The 16137-nt window shown below is 38.6% G+C and overlaps 1 protein-coding gene across 2 annotated transcripts in view; it reads left to right on the forward strand.

Moving 5' to 3' along the window:
• The first annotated feature begins 2064 nt into the window (after positions 1-2064).
• Positions 2065-16137, forward strand: part of TTC26 (tetratricopeptide repeat domain 26) — a 41610-nt gene continuing 27537 nt past the window's right edge. For both annotated transcript variants that reach the window (XM_002686999.7, XM_015470795.3), the window contains exons 1-7: positions 2065-2171; positions 2679-2816; positions 5546-5638; positions 7519-7633; positions 9342-9391; positions 11070-11215; positions 12169-12340. In XM_002686999.7, the coding sequence (XP_002687045.1) occupies positions 2169-2171; positions 2679-2816; positions 5546-5638; positions 7519-7633; positions 9342-9391; positions 11070-11215; positions 12169-12340 (717 nt within the window). In that variant the 5' untranslated portion in view covers positions 2065-2168. The remainder of the gene's footprint in view (positions 2172-2678; positions 2817-5545; positions 5639-7518; positions 7634-9341; positions 9392-11069; positions 11216-12168; positions 12341-16137) is intronic.

Consider the following 16137-nt stretch of genomic DNA (forward strand, 5'->3'; position numbering starts at 1 on the left):
CCTCTTTGGAACAGTTCCTCAGAGCCATCTGAGAGGCTAATTCCCAGGCTATAGTCCTTCATAAGTTTCCCTGAATAAACATAACTCTCAACTTTTAGGTTGTGCACTTTTTAAAGTCAACATACAAGCATGTATGTGTGCATGTGTGTGTATATGTGTGTTTTAGTTGCTCAGTCATGTCCAACTCCGGAGAAGGCAGTGGCACCCCACTCCAGTACTCTTGCCTGGAAAATCCCATGGACAGCGGAGCCTGGTAGGCTGCAGTCCATGGGGTTGCTAAGAGTCGGACACGGCTGAGCAACTTCACTTTCACTTTTCACTTTCATGCATTGGAGAAGGAAATGGCAACCCACTCCAGTGTTCTTGCCTGGAGAATCCCAGGGACGGGGGTGCCTGGTTGGCTTCCATCTATGGGGTCGAAAAGAGTCGGACACGACTGAAGCGACTTAGCAGCAGCAGCAGCATGTCCGACTCTTTGCAACCTCATGGACTATAGTCTGCCAGGCTCCTCTGTCCATGGGATTTCCCAGGCAAGAATACAGGAGTGGGTTCCCATTTCCTTCTCCAACATACAAGCATAGATCCCCCCAAAATCAGGATTGCTAAGACAAAGATCATTGCTCAGCACCCATTTCCACAAGGGTTCATTTGTAAACTCACCACATTTCGTGACTGACAGTAGGACTCGGAGGAATTTAAGGCAAAAACAGGATGAGGCATCTGTGCTTTGGATGCACATGAATATAGACAGGTCCCAGGCTTTGGGTAGCTCAAACAATAAAGAATCTGCCTGCAATGTGGGAGACCTGGGTTTCATCCCTGGGTCAGGAAGATCCCTGGAGATACTCATGGCAACCCACTCCGCTTATTCTTGCCTGGAGAATCCCACGAACAGAGGAGCCTGTTGGGCTACAGTCCATAGGGTTGCAAAGAGTCAGACAGGACCAAGTGACTAACACTTTCACTTTCATAGGTAGTCAAAAGTATATCTCAGGAAGAATTTTAATGTCTCTAGATTCTTCCATCCTCCATACATAGAAAAGCTAAAAAGATTAACTGGAGACATCTGTTCTTTACGATTAGCAGTAATCGTACCAAGATACATGCTTGACTGCAGGTATCCCCCAGCCAAAAGTAATGTATGAACTAACTTTCCCCTTACTTCTACTGAGTGGTTGCTTCGGAGTGCCTAAGTGGCTGTCTCTTGGGCTTTAGTCCTTAGAAAGAGCCTTACTAAAACTTAAACTTAAACTTACTACAACTTACACATCTTTAAACCCTTTCTCCACATCTTTAAAAAAATTTTCATGGAATTCCCTGATGGACCAGTGATTAGAATTCCTCGCTTCAGGAGGGTCCCGGCTCCATCCCTGGTTGGGTAACTAAGATCCCACAAGCTCCGTGACACAGCCAAACAACAACGAAACTTACACACACACACACACACACACACACAGCCAAAACAAATTTAATTATTTCACTCTAGTTATCTTAATTTACATATTCAAAGTATTACATCAGACCTTTAGAAACAAGACGGGTGCTGCATTGGCCACTGTGACTTTATCTTGTGTTTCCCTATTTCTAACGAACGAGAGGTTCTATTCTAAATTCGAAGTAGGAATTACAATGTCACATCACAATGGAGATGTATCTATGGAAATCAGAAATCGTATTCAGGGGAACTCCCGCCTCCAAACATCAGCATCCTCGCTCCGGCAGAAATTTGATTCTAAGCCGCACAGCACAGGAGACCCGCGATCACGCGCCAGTCGGCGCCCAAGGCTGCTCTGGAGCCCAACGCGGTCCAAATCGGAAGTGGTTCCTTGAAAATGACTTTCCCGGGAAACCTGTTTTTGAAAAACCGTGTCATTTTAATTCGCTTTTCCTAATATGAACTCATAGAAATACAGACAAACTGTCGCTCTCAGAACAGAGAAAGACACCTTCATCCGGAAAGAAAACCTTTCACGCCCGGCAGCAGCGATAAGCCTATGGGAACCAAGATGCGCAGGGCACCAGTTCTCCGGCGAGCGCTACTCCGGGCAGGACCAGTCCCCTGGCGGGGTTGCCGTGGAGACCAAGCGAGCTTCATGGATGCTGAGGCGCGCTGAAGCCAGGCCTTCTGTTGTCTGTCTGCAGAGGGTGTTCACAGGACCGGCGCCAAGATGGTTAGTGGCGTCGAATAGTGAGGAATAAGTTTGAGTAGGTCCTGGGACTGGAGATTGGAGATTCCTAGCACACTTCTGGTTTAAGTCTAGGAGTGTTAGCGGAGGCAGATGTCTGTGCCCGCTCCCGTGTTCCCACCGGGGACAGGGCTGCAACTGTAGATACATCGTTGCTTTCTTCCCTCCTGTTTCTCCGTTTTCCCACTCCTGAGCTGCGCGTGAGATGGGAAGTGGACCAAGGGAAGGCTGAGATGACAACAGCTCCGCGAAAGCATCTTTTACCTCATTCTCGTTGGAGGAGATGAAGAAGTAGGGAATAGCGGTTTCGTTCAGCTCAAGCACCGGGTGACGGACCTTTTAGTAAAATACGTGTTACGGAAAGAGTTTAAATAGGCTTACAAGGGGTTCGTTGTTCAGGACTTGACTTATGAATCCGGGAGCCGTCACTCTCAGTTTAAAATTGACCACGGGATTGGGATCATACAGCTATCTTTGTTTTTTCTTTCACAGATGCTTTCAAGGGCCAAACCTGCTGTAGGCGGGGACCCACCGCACACTGACAAAAGGAAGAAGAAAGGTAGGAAGATTCCAAAGCTGGAGGAGCTACTTTCACAAAGAGATTTCACTGGAGCTATTACCCTGTTGGAGGTAATGTCCAAAGAAAGTTGCTTCTTAGGACGTAAATAACCAGAATATAGAGGAATGCATGGGTGAATGCTGGTTGCTATGCATGGAACAGGTGGGTGCATTCTGGGACTTCCTGTAAATCTAGTCAGGCACAGATTCCAGGTTAACTATAAACCTGACTAAAGATGAACTAAAAAGATAGACTTCTTTCTCTCTCTCTTTTTTTACATGATAGACTTATTTCTTGAGGGACACTTTTAATTATGTCTAGTTCCACTGATGGCAAATCTAGCCTAAAAATGTAGAGGGACATTTAATACAGTGTCAGTTCACACATTGCCTATTCCACCCCCTGACCAGTTTATGATTTATTCCTATTAATATGTTATAACATTTTGATCAAATTTAAATAATTCTACCATGTTTCATGCTTATTGTGTGAAATACTCTATCTTCAGAAGATATTTCAAATCTCTATGGCAGTAGTTCTCAACTTTTAATACTCAAGGCGATGGTACCCCACTCCAGTACTCTAGCCTGGAAAATCCCATGGACGGAGGAGCCTGGTAGGCTGCAGTCCATGGGGTCACGAACAGTCAGACACGACTGAGCGACTTCCCTTTCACTTTTCACTTTCATGCATTGGAGAAGGAAATGGCAACCCACTCCAGTGTTCTTGCCAGGAGAATCCCAGGGACTGGGGAGCCTGGTGGGCTGCTGTCTATGGGCTCACACAGAGTCGGACACGACTGAAGCGACTTAGCAGCAGCAGAGTCACTTGTGGTACTTGTTTAAATGTGCATTTCTGGACTCCTACCCTGTGTGTGTGTGTATTAGTCGCTCACTTGTGCCTAACTCTTTTCGACCCCATGAACTATAGCCCGCCAGGCTCCTCTGTCCATGGGATTTCCCAGGCAAGAATTCTGGAGTGGGATGCCTTTCCCTTCTCCACGGGATCCTCCCGACCCAGGGATTGAACCCGGGTCTCCCAAGTTGCAGGCAGGTTCTTTATCATCTAAGCCACCAGGGAGACTCAAGAACCCAGTATTTTGGGCAAATAGCCTAAGTGCTGATGTAGATGGTCCAAGGATACGTGCTTTGTGGGAAGCACGTGTTGTAGGAGAAATGAATGGGGCGCACCAAAGAACGAAGAGGGGAGGAGTTTTGACGGCACAGCCTGGTTGTGTTGTGCCATAATCATTTCTCTAAAGCACTACAACAGCTGTATTACTCTATCAACAATAAGTGTTTTAATCAGCTTTATATATCTTTCTCAGTCTTGCATGTAAAGTCCTGTGTTTCTTGCTAGTCCCCTGGTGTTGAGCACATTGCTTAAACTTTTCTGGTGTTGGATTTCTTATCTTTAAATCAGGGGAGCTGCCTTGGAAGGGCCCTCCTGCTCTGTAAATCAGTGGAGTGAGTGGTAGATACATGTGTGATTTTTGTTAGTCTCTTTTTCTCTTCTCTCTTTTCACTGTGGCTCCAGGGAATTCCAGGAGCAAATTCAGGGAGACCTCAAATAAGAGTTTCTTCAGACTTAAGGCACTGCACTCAGATTCACAGTATTTGGTGAGAGGTTGTTATTGTTTAGTCACTTCAGTCGTGTCCGACTCTTTGAGACCCCATGAACTGTAGCCCACCAGGCTTCTCTGTCCTTTGGGTTTTCCAGGCAAGTATACTGGAGTGGGTTGCCATTTCCTTCTCTAGGTGAGAGGAGAATTTCTAATATTATAGAGTTAGCTACAAGAGTAAGTTTTTATTTAGACAGAGTATCAATAGATATCTTCATCTTGTACTGGTCAAGGCACCTGAAGTTTTGTAACAATGATTGGTTTTTTAAAATTTTATCTTATTTTTATTAGAGTATAGTTGCTTTACAATGTTGTTAGCTTCTACTGTACAGTAAAGTGAATCACTTATACGCATACATATTTCCACTGTTTTTTAGATTTCATTTCTATTTAGGTCACTACAAATCAACAATGATCTGTTTAGTTTTTGCTTTTCACCTATGTTTTTGACTTATCATCACATAGAGTGGAAAAAAAAAAAGCTCATGGTAATTCAGACTTCTTCAGGATCTCACACCTTTCCTCCAAAACAGGACTTTTCTTTCATGGATGATGAATTCATGAATATTTTTTCACAATGGACATAAATGATTAGGTGGTCTTCTAAAATCTTTAATTCTTATAGGCCCTGGCAAGCCTGTTCAAGGGTAATAGAATGATTTAATGCCTTGTCTTCAGTGAAAAGTTATAACCTATGAATAAATATATGTGTGTGCTCATGGGACAGGTTTAAAGTGTGAAGTTAAATGCAGTAGAACATGGGATAGGGGGTGAAAACATGGGCTTTGGAGTCAGTTGGCTACGTGGTCCCTTCCACCACACTTACTGGCTGTGTGTGGCCTTGAGGTCATTGCTTAATTTCTCTAACCTTCAGTTATTTGGCATTAAATATTTCAGAGAGTTCTTATGATCTTTATAAATCACCCAGAATTTTTATGAGGATAACTCTTAGATACTTCCTGGAGTAGGGTGTCAATAAACACAAAAACAGTTGTGAAATATTTGAGGAAAAGGTAGTTAATTGTGCTGAGTTCTGTAGGTATCAGTTTGATTAAACTGAGGTTATCTTGCTTCCATAATTTGCAATTTCCTATTGTTCATTAATAACATAGTTTTTTAAACAAGGGCTTACCATTCAAAGTATTCATGATTTTTTTTTCATGAAATTTTAACATCAAGTTCAAACGTCATGTTGGGGAACAAGAAGAGGATACTAATTTGTGGATTGGATACTGTGCTTTTCATCTGGGTGACTACAAGAGAGCTTTGGAGGTTAGTTTAAAGTTTTGTTTTTTTTTTTAAATAACTGTAGGGTTCTGAAATGTTTTTAAGTTTTGTATTATAATAATACATACTCATGGTAAAATTCAAACAATATAGAGGGGAACAAAGGAAAAAGGAAAAAAGTCACCCAGTCTGCCTTCCTCCATCCTATTTCTTTGTTAACAGGAGTAAACATTGGATCTTTTTTGATGTATTGCTTCAGAAATCTTCTATATATGTTCAAATATATATAGCAATGTTATTTACTTTTTCCTTTTAGATATATACTAATGAGATTGTTCAATATATTAATATTAGTCTTTCTTAAGAAAACCTTTAGGAGAAGAAAAATAAGCCCTTTTGATTAAAAATTTTATGATTCTTTTCTCAAAAAAAGTTCATGGTTATTTTTTAAAGGTTAATTTTAGACATAGGAAATATTATTTTATCTTTATATTTTAAAATATTTTAATATATTATTTATTTTTTATATTTTTAAAAATATAGTTTTGAAAGTTGTTTTTCTTGGTCATTGTAAACCCTACAATGTAATTAACAATCTATAGAATTATGGCTGTACATAAAATTGTAGATGCCTTATGTCAATGATTTTTAACTCATAAATGAAATTGTTTTGACCTTTCTTACATATTCTCACTCTCAAAATGTAATTTAAGGATATTAAAAACCTGCACTACTAAAATGAAAAATATCCAAGATCACACAATGAGAAACTGATATGAACAAAAGCAACAAAATCAGTAAAGGAAAAGTGAAGATGTGAAGAGGGCAGAATAGAAGCTGGTAGTATTTGTGAAAGATTTAGGAGAAGAGAGAGTAGTTCAAATGGAGTAAAAAAGAAAATAGGCATGTGGTAAACACTGATAGTAAAAGAGTATATGGAAAATGTAGTTGACAAAGTGAATTTCAGAAACTATCCTTAAAAGGGAAGGAAAAAAACCCTCAAAGACCAAATTTTTAAAATGTAAAGCCAAGTAAACAAAGCCAGAAAACAATTAGAATGAAATCAAATTTGTAGCATATTAAGGTATCGGATTTTAAGTTAGCTGAAACTATGCATTTTTAATATCTTTTTAAGTTAGCAAAAACAAAATATTTTAGTTGTTTTTCATTTCTGCAGTTTGTTAGCCCATGTCAGTATTAAAAGGGAAAGAAAAAAAACAAGTGTAGGGTTCTATGGGCAACAGTCCCACATGGGTAGGCTTGAGCCCTAACTGCAGTATTTAATATTACAGGTATAGAATATAAGGAGCACATGTGTGTACGTGGTAAGTCGCTTCAGTCGTGTCCGACTCTTTGTGACTCTGTGCACTGTAGCCCTCCAGGCTCCTCTGTTCATGAGATTCTCCAGGCAAGAATATTGGAGTGGGTTGCCATGCGCTCCTCCAGGGGATCTTCCCGACCCAGGGACTGAAATTACATCTGCGTCGGCAGGCAGGTTCTTTACCACTAGCGCCACCTGGGAAGCCCTAAGGAGCATATAGAATTCTCCTAAATGTGAAGTTGCCCAATCAAGAACTCCAGTACTCTTGCCTGGAAAACCCCATGGGCGGAAGAGCCTGGTAGGCTTCAGTTCGTGGGGTCGCTAAGAGTCAGACACGACCGAGCGACTTCACTTTCACTTTTCACTTTCCTGCATTGGAGAAGGAAATGGCAACCCACTCCAGTGTTCTTGCCTGGAGAATCCCAGGGACGGGGGAGCCTGGTGGGCTGCAGTCTACGGGGTCACACAGAGTCGGACACGACTGAAGCGACTTAGCAGCAGCGTGTAGTATAATATAACTATACTATAAGTCATAGACAGGAGAAGGAATGGCCCATTGATTGCTTTACTGCTATATGGGATCATTGCTTATTGTATATTTCAGGAATATGAAAATGCAACAAAAGACGAAAATTGCAGTCCTGAAGTCTGGGTGAACCTAGCCTGTACGTACTTTTTTCTTGGAATGTATAAACAAGCTGAAGCAGCTGGATTTAAAGGTAAATGAGCCCTTTTAATATCTGAAATTCACCACTAATACTAAGAGTCATTTTGGAGATTTTTAAACTTAATACCTTTCTCGAGGAAAAATCAAGTGACATTAGAAAGCTAAAAAAAAAAGAAAGAAAAGCTCTACTCTTCAAAGCATATTGGATCTTAGCAACTTTATCTTTAAAGACAGAGTTAATCTCTGTATGCCTTACCCTTACCCTCCCCACTTCACTTCCCCAGAATCTACAGCCAAAAAGCAGAAGGATGAGAGAAGAAAAAGACAAGGTGCCTTTCTTAGGCCCTCCTGTGGTGGGACATTCATGATGTTGGTAGCAGTTGGGTATAGTTGGTCAAGCTCTCATGAATGTGGATCTTATCGCTTCTTGCCCTACTTCGAAATGAGAAGCCTAGTGATTTCAGGTTGAAGAATCCAGATTTCTTCCCTTTTGTTTGTTTTATGAAGTCAGTCATCTTAGGAGAAGTGAATTCAAATTTGCAAATAAGTGTAGGGCAGAATGGAAATATGGGAGGAAAGATTAAGAATAATTAGAGTATGAATCAAATTAAAATCAAAGAAAAATAGAGAAAGTGGGCAAAAGAATGTTTGTTAGGAAATATGTGAGTGATGAGTGTATTCCAGGGTAGAATTCTTAGAGAATTAACTGGCACATACATATTTAGATAGAATTCCAGTTCAAGGTCATGGAAAATCTCTTGATTTGTACCCAAGTTGTTTCAATTTACTGATGTAGTTTTTCCCAATTCATTTATAATGGTCTGTGAGTTATTTATCTCATGTTTCTAGACTTTGTGCGTAGAACAGTTAGATGCATGTGAGATGATCAAGGTACCTATCTCTCTTTCCATGCATATTTTTTCTTTTTTAACATTGAAGTATGACTTTTTGTTGTAAAGAGATAGATTAATAATATTGAGTGTCCAGAATTAGGAAGATTCTCCAAGAGCACAAAGCGGATCTGGAATTTAAAAGATGTTAACTTTTTTGCTTGGCTACCTCTTTTAGATGGTACTATTATCATGCCAGAAGATCTGTGGAGAATGGGCTAGTATTTAGGGAAATGCATGTGAGTGTTCTCAGTTGTGTCTGACTTTTTGCGACCCCATGGACTGTAGCACGCTGGGCTCCTCTGTCTATGGGATTTTCTGGGCAAGGATACTGGAGTGGGTTGGCATTCCCTTCTCCAGGGGATCTTCGTGACCCAGGGATCAAACCTGCGTTTCCTGCAATGACAGGCAGATTCTTTACCACTGAGGCACCTGTGAAGCCCCATTTAGGAAAACATGGCAGTGTAACTATGAAAAGAAGAGTTCAGAAGGAATTGACAGCACTGGATTCCTACATGTACTGCTAGGACCACAACGTTTGCTTCCTGTGTTTGGTTCTGCGTGTGAACTACACAGGATGGGCTGCTGCGGGCACTGTGAAGAGTGCAGGCTGTGCTTTACCACGAGAGTCAGGAGGAACCAGTGTGGGCACGAGCAGAACCCTAGAGTGTTTTTCTTCTGGTTCTTGATGATGTTCCTTCTACTGCAGTAGGACTAGACTAAAATAATATATATTATACAGAGACATAGCAGGATCCCATGGGTAAGGATTTGGGAGTATCCTTATCTGAGTCTCATGTCACTCCTACAAGGGACTAAATGCCATAGACAATTGAAATCTTTAATAAGCACCTTGGATTCTTTCCTCAGCTCCAAAAAGCCGACTTCAAAACCGCCTCCTCTTCCACTTGGCTCACAAGGTATTTCTCTGCTTATTTCACACTTTTTTTTTAATGTAAAATTTTGTTTTTCTTTTTTAATTGACATAAATTAAAGCTTTTGTTTTTAAAATATTTTTCTCTTTCTTTCTTGTTACCAGCATGGGTGAAAGAGAATTAAGTAGAAATTATTGTTAATGATATGTTTAGAGCAAGTAGAATACAGGTATTAATTTTATAGGATTTTTCTCCCCCATTAATGTTTTTTACCCCAGTAATTTATTCAGAGATGTTAGGTTTTAGTTCTTCTTAAGCAGTAGTCTTTTATGATTAGTTTGTTTCCACCATCTTATTGTCTCTTAGGAAACAGAAGCAAAGATGCTTGTCCTGACTCCTGAAAATAAATACATACTTTTCTGAATTGCCTGCCTTATAGCAATAATTTTGATCATCATCATCAAATTATTTATGAATACTTTTTCATATTATAAAATTCACACATTCTAGTAATCAAAATATAAATATGCAATAAAAAGATATTGTTGTTGTTGTTGTTCTGTCGCTAAGTCATATCTGACTGTGACTCCATGGACTGCAGCATGTCAGGCTTCCCTTTTCTTCACTATCTCCCGGAGTTTGTTCAAACATCTACCATATTTAAAGTTAACTATATTTCAACCTTTGGGCATATCCCTTTAGGGATAATTATTTTTTATATGCATAGTTGTATTTTTGTTCATTTGTTTTGCAGAATGGGATTTATGTTAAATATATACTTTTGTATTCTACAACTTACCTTTAAATTATGAGCGTATCCCTGAGTCACTAATCTTCAATCCCGTCCTTTTAAAATAACAATCCACCATATGTGTGTGCCACAATTCATTCAGCATTTCCTAGTTATTTGGCTTCAAGATTGGTTTCGATTTTAATTATAAAAATGTAATTCTAACACCCTAGAAATAGACTTATTGAGTTATTGAGTATGAACAATAAAAATTTAAAGCTGTTAACTGATAGTGCTAAACTGTTTTACAGGAAGTTTATCTATAGGTAGTATTTGAAAATAATTGTTCTTGGTGTATTTAAAATTTTCATGCTGTAATTATCTCTCTTTGTTTAGTTCTTTCAATTTTTGCTTTACATGTTTTACAGACTCTCATTAAGTGCATACAGATATAGAATTGTTATGTCCATCTAGTAAATGGAAACATTTATCATTATCATTATGAAATGCCTATCTTTATCTCTAAAACTCTCTCTTCATGTAAACACTACTTTGTCATGTTTGTGTAGCTCTATCAGCTCTCCTTTGGTTAGTGGTTGCCTATTACATCTTTTTATATCTGTTCATTCTCTACTTTTCTATGTCCTATTTTAAATGTCTCTCTTATAAACAGCATATAAAAAAGATAGAAACATAGAAGATAAAAAGGGAGGGAGAAGATATAAAGAAAGAAATAGAAAAGAAACAAAGTAAGAATAGGGGGGTCAAGTAATTAATGAGTTGTAACTAAAGACTAAGGCTCTGCCTCTAGAGACTATTTTATTCTGTGTCTGAAGGAGAGATAAAGAAGACTGGGAGCTGAAGAGAAATAGGGAGAACAGAGGCAAGTGGCTGAAGGGTGGATGGAGTTAAATTTGTGTTACATAAGTGTTGGTTTCTCTAACCATTCTCTAACATGAATTTTTATGTCTTTTTTCTCTCTTACAATTTTAGTTTAACGATGAGAAGAAATTGATGAACTTCCATCAGAATCTTCAGGATATCACAGAAGATCAACTCAGTTTGGCCTCAATCCACTATATGCGATCTCACTACCAAGAAGCTATTGATATTTACAAGCGAATACTGCTAGATAACAGGTGTGTGTCCTGTTACGCCTCCTTGAACTCTCATTTTGTTACTTTCTTCTGTACCCCAGTTTGGCTGAGAACCTAGTGTCCTTTGGTTCTAATATCACCGTGTATTATTCAAGTCTATTTAATAATCTGGTGAGATTAAGAACTCCTTATAGTCTAGACTCATTGTGTAGATTGTCTTTCCCCCTCTTAATTGCCCTCCTATTAAGTTTCAGTACCACAGGTATATTGTATATCTGGTTATGTACTATATGTATATCTGTATACAGATATATGTATAAGTACTGTATGTATATGTATGTATGTATATATATATAAAATAAATATTTTTCATCTCTCCGTAAGAACCAATTTTTGCCCCTTTGGGGGTGATATCACACCTGTTGAAAATGCATGGTCTAGATGTATCAATTTCAGTGTTGTAGTTACATTGAAGGTAATTTGCTGACAAAATTAGAAGCAAACTGTTCTAAAGAACTGGCATTCCAACTTTATCACTGACTACTTGGTCTCTCTTCTGTATCCCAAAGTATCTCGTCCATCTCCCTTCTCCCTCCTTTTGCATTACTGTCATAGTCTCCCACCTGTTCCCATTCTCAGTCATCAAACCTACTTGCCTTGTCTGTCCATCTTCTGTACGGTGTCAGCTTATTTGCATTTATACTTCATTACTGATTATATTAGTTTTGTTGGTTTTTTTCCTAACATGAACAGCTAGTAGTTGAACTTTTCCCTTTCTCCTCTAGTTGTCACTTTTTACTCTACTTATATCAAAACACTCAAATATTATAACACAAAAAGAAAAAGACTACACTGATCATACTGCCTTTTTCTTTAAAAAAAGAAATGTCCTCTTTGCCTTACTGTCCAGTTGAGCCATTAAAAATGTCTGTAGTTTGACAACATTTTTGTGAAGTAGACTTAAATTGTTAATCCTTAATTTTTTCATCTAATAGGGAATACCTTGCCCTCAATGTTTATGTGGCCCTGTGTTACTACAAGCTGGATTACTATGACGTGTCTCAAGAAGTTCTGGCTGTTTATCTTCAGCAAATTCCCGATAGCACCATCGCACTCAATCTTAAGGCCTGTAATCACTTTCGCCTTTACAACGGCAAAGCCGCTGAGGTAGTGATGAAATTTGTTCTTAATTCACTTAATTCCAGTTTGAATTACCCTGTACTTCCCAGGTTATTCATAAAACTAGTATCTGTTACTCTTGATTAATATCCCTTTGTTATTGCCAGTGTGATTCTATAAGAACCCAACTGTATAAATATTTATATTTACCAGATATTCTAAAAAAGAATGTTGACTTCTGAATTCTCTGTGTGCATCTGATATGCTGTAGATGATCTTTATCTGTGTCTTACATTACCTTAAACATGTTAAAAACCAAATACTTCTGCTTCTTTCTCTGAAATATGTTTGTGGCTCAGAGTCATCAACATGTAATCAGAAGGCTGGAGTGTCCCTCGCTCTCTCCTCCTTCATCCGCACTCTAATTTTCTCCCCGTTCCTGTCATTTCGGTTCTAGATACCTCTTTTCCCTGTGCCGTCTCCTTTGCCACTGCTCTAGTTCCGGCACTCCTTACCTCTTGTTTCAACTCCTTAAATAATTTCCCTGCCTCTCGTCTTTGTTCTCTTCAGTCCAGTCATTGAGTTTGTTTCACACACCCATATCCTCCCACTGCCATGGCTTTGTACACTCCTTTCTGTTTCCTGGAGTGCCTTTCTCTGCTCAGTGATACTGCAGTATCTCCTTTAAGGTTGCCAAGAAGCAATAGTGGGAGGCATTTTATAAGTAGTTAGAAAGTGGTTAACTTTTGGCCCTGTGCAGAATACTTTGTATCCATTATTTAAAAGTAGTTAGAAAGTTAACTTATAGGCCCTGTGCAGAATACTTTGTATCCATTATTTAAAAGTAGTTAGAAAGTTAACTTATAGGCCCTGTGCAGAGTACTTTGTATCCATTATTTAGTTTCCCTGACAATCCTGTGGATAAATTCTGTTTAAACAGCTCTCTCTTTTTTTCTTTTTTTAATTTTTTCCCTTGTTGTTATAGCTCTTGTTTTATTTGAAACTCAGAATATACAGGAGTCCATACATTATGATCTCATTTTATTAAACTACACACAAACACATGCATACACACATATATACATAAACATAGATATAAATAGATCTATAAATAGATATATAGATAGCATGTTCTATACTATATCTATACAGATTCAGGTATATATATTTGAATATACTTTATGTACAGATATGCTTAGGTTAACCCTACGAGGGGGTCCATGAGTACAAATTACTTCCTTGGCCATTACTTTAGTTGATGTCAGAAGCCACCAAAATTTAAATTCAAAATTTCTTTATGTGTCAATACCCTGCCCAAAAGGTAGTGTATGTGGCATCGTATCAGCCTAGAGTAGGGGAAGGAATGATTGTGCTCAGTCGTGTCTGACTCTTTAGTGACCCCATGGACTGTAGCCCGCCAGACTCCTCTATCGATGGGATTTTCCAGGCAAGAGTATTGGAGTGAGTTGCCATTTCCTCCTCCAGGGGGGTCTTCCCAACCCAGGGATCAAACCTGCATCTACTGCACCTCCTTCATTAGCAGATGGATTCTTTACCACTGCACCACCTGGGAAGTCCAGAATAGGTGGAGGAAGGGAGAAATTGAAACTGGAAAATTAACTACTATATCAAAGCAAAATTTATTGTGTAATAGTAGGAAGCACTATTAATACACTTTACACTAACAGCAGATTGAGTTGGTGAGTGAAACAGCATTTATCAGCTGGTGGATAGAGAACACATATCCTTAACATTTGCTCGGGTTCACTTTTCATGGCTTGTGTTGATAAAGGTGCTCACTTGAGGCAAAAGAAATGCCCACAGTTAAACTGCTTAGTATGCAATGGAACGGTTGCTTTATGTATGAAATAAAATACATTCTTGGATATCCTCATTTCAGCTAAAGTCCCTGCCTAATTGACTAGTTCCCAGCATCAGCAGTTTAATAGTAAACTGGATTTGCAATTTGATCTTTAATTAGAGTTTTGGTTAAAATAAATAAAAGAAGTATATTTTTGTCTTTCTATATTAAGTCCGTCTTGGGGGCTTTGCCAATTTTGGCATAAGGTCCAACCTATTAAATGCTTATATTTTGTCTGCACATGTTCTTTCCATAGTCTGGAATGGGTGACTTGGCTAACCAATATGTTCTAGATCTAATGCTATCCAACTCAGGACAGCAAATTGTACTTCTTGTTCACTAAAAGCATGCTTTTTCATTTGAAATTGTGTCTGTGCAGATTACATATTGATTGTATAATGTTCTCCAGCAGTAGATAACTGTAACAAATGTACCCTAAGGAGCTTTCTTTCTTTTTTTTTTTTTTTTTTGACAGCAATAGGATATAGTTTGTTTTTACTTACGATAGTTTTATTAAACCTTCTAAAAAGCAAGCATTCCTCTAGAATCTTTTATAATGGGCTCTATATTGTATAATTCATTCTCTTCTCAAACACCAAAGCATTCTGCTCTTCTATAGTAAGCATGAAATATTATGTAATGATTCATTCAATTCTTAAAGTCCTTTGAATAACTCACTCAAAGTTATACAACTAACAAGTGAGAAATTCAGATCTCTAAAGCCCATAGATGGCTGGTTCATGTTGATGTTTGACAGAAAACAACAAAATTCTATAAAGCAATTATCCTTCAACTAAAAAATAAATTAAAAAAAAGAAACAAAACAAAAAATAAAGCCCATAGACTTAACCACTAAAATTTAATGCAAATTTAGGTGTGCATTCTTCTTCTCTGCTCTAAACTTATATATATATAACATATATATGTATACACACATACACATGTAATAATACAGCTACCAAATAACAAGAATGATTTATATATATATATATCAAACAATATGGTTATTATATCTTACCAACAGATAATTGGTAATAATATGGCTATTATATATGATTCTATATCTATATATAAAATCATGCTTACTGTTTGGTAGTTGCCTAATTACCTTTTTTTCCTGAACAAGTTTTATTATTCACAGAGAGGAAGGAGCTCTGTCCTTGGCTGCGACTCTCCTCGTGACTACCAGGACATTACTCAGCTCCTCTCCCTTCTTCTTGGCATGGATGTGTGTCCCCACCCTTTTCTTGATGAACTTAAGGCTCTGTTCTCAGAGACCTTGAGCAGCTCCACGGCTTGCCACTCCTAAAGGGTGAAGCTGCAGACCTCTCAGATCATGAGGCTTGTTCTTGGTGAGGTGCCCACAGGAACAGTGGCTATAGCTCTGTTGGCTCACGTTCTTATTCATCCTGTAGGCCTTGCTGATGCCCGCGGTCATGGGGTAGCACAGAGCCGTGGCACTGAGCTGCATGGGGGCCCTTAGGGTCCAGATGGTGGTGAGTCCTACTGGAGCAAGGCCTCATGAACCTGCTTTAATTATCTTTAATCTAGATAAGCTTATTGAGGGTTGAGCCTTGTGACATTTATATCCCAAGACCTGGCACAATGTATATACAAAGTTGATGCCAATGAAGTAATGGTTGAATGAGAAATTTAAAATATGACTAACAGATTAAGGGCGAGTCATGTTTAAAAACAGGAGGACGTTCAAAACAGGTCAATAAAGATGAAGATTAAGAAAAGGCCATTGGATTTCATAACTGGTATTTCCTATGCTGATTAGGGTATCATTATTATTGAGTGTTGAAGCTAGATGTCAAGGAGATAAGGAGTGAATGAGTAACCTCTTGGACTGAGAAATGTCCTGAGGGATATGGCAAAAGAAAGACAAGTAGATGATGAAGAAACAGAAGCAGTGAGTATAGGATGCTTGTGAAAGGAAGGAATAGTTTCAGAGGATAAAGAAATTTTATCCAAATTCCAA

This window comes from Bos taurus, chromosome 4, assembly GCF_002263795.3.
Source record: "Bos taurus isolate L1 Dominette 01449 registration number 42190680 breed Hereford chromosome 4, ARS-UCD2.0, whole genome shotgun sequence".
NCBI classification, from domain to species: Eukaryota; Metazoa; Chordata; class Mammalia; order Artiodactyla; family Bovidae; genus Bos; species Bos taurus.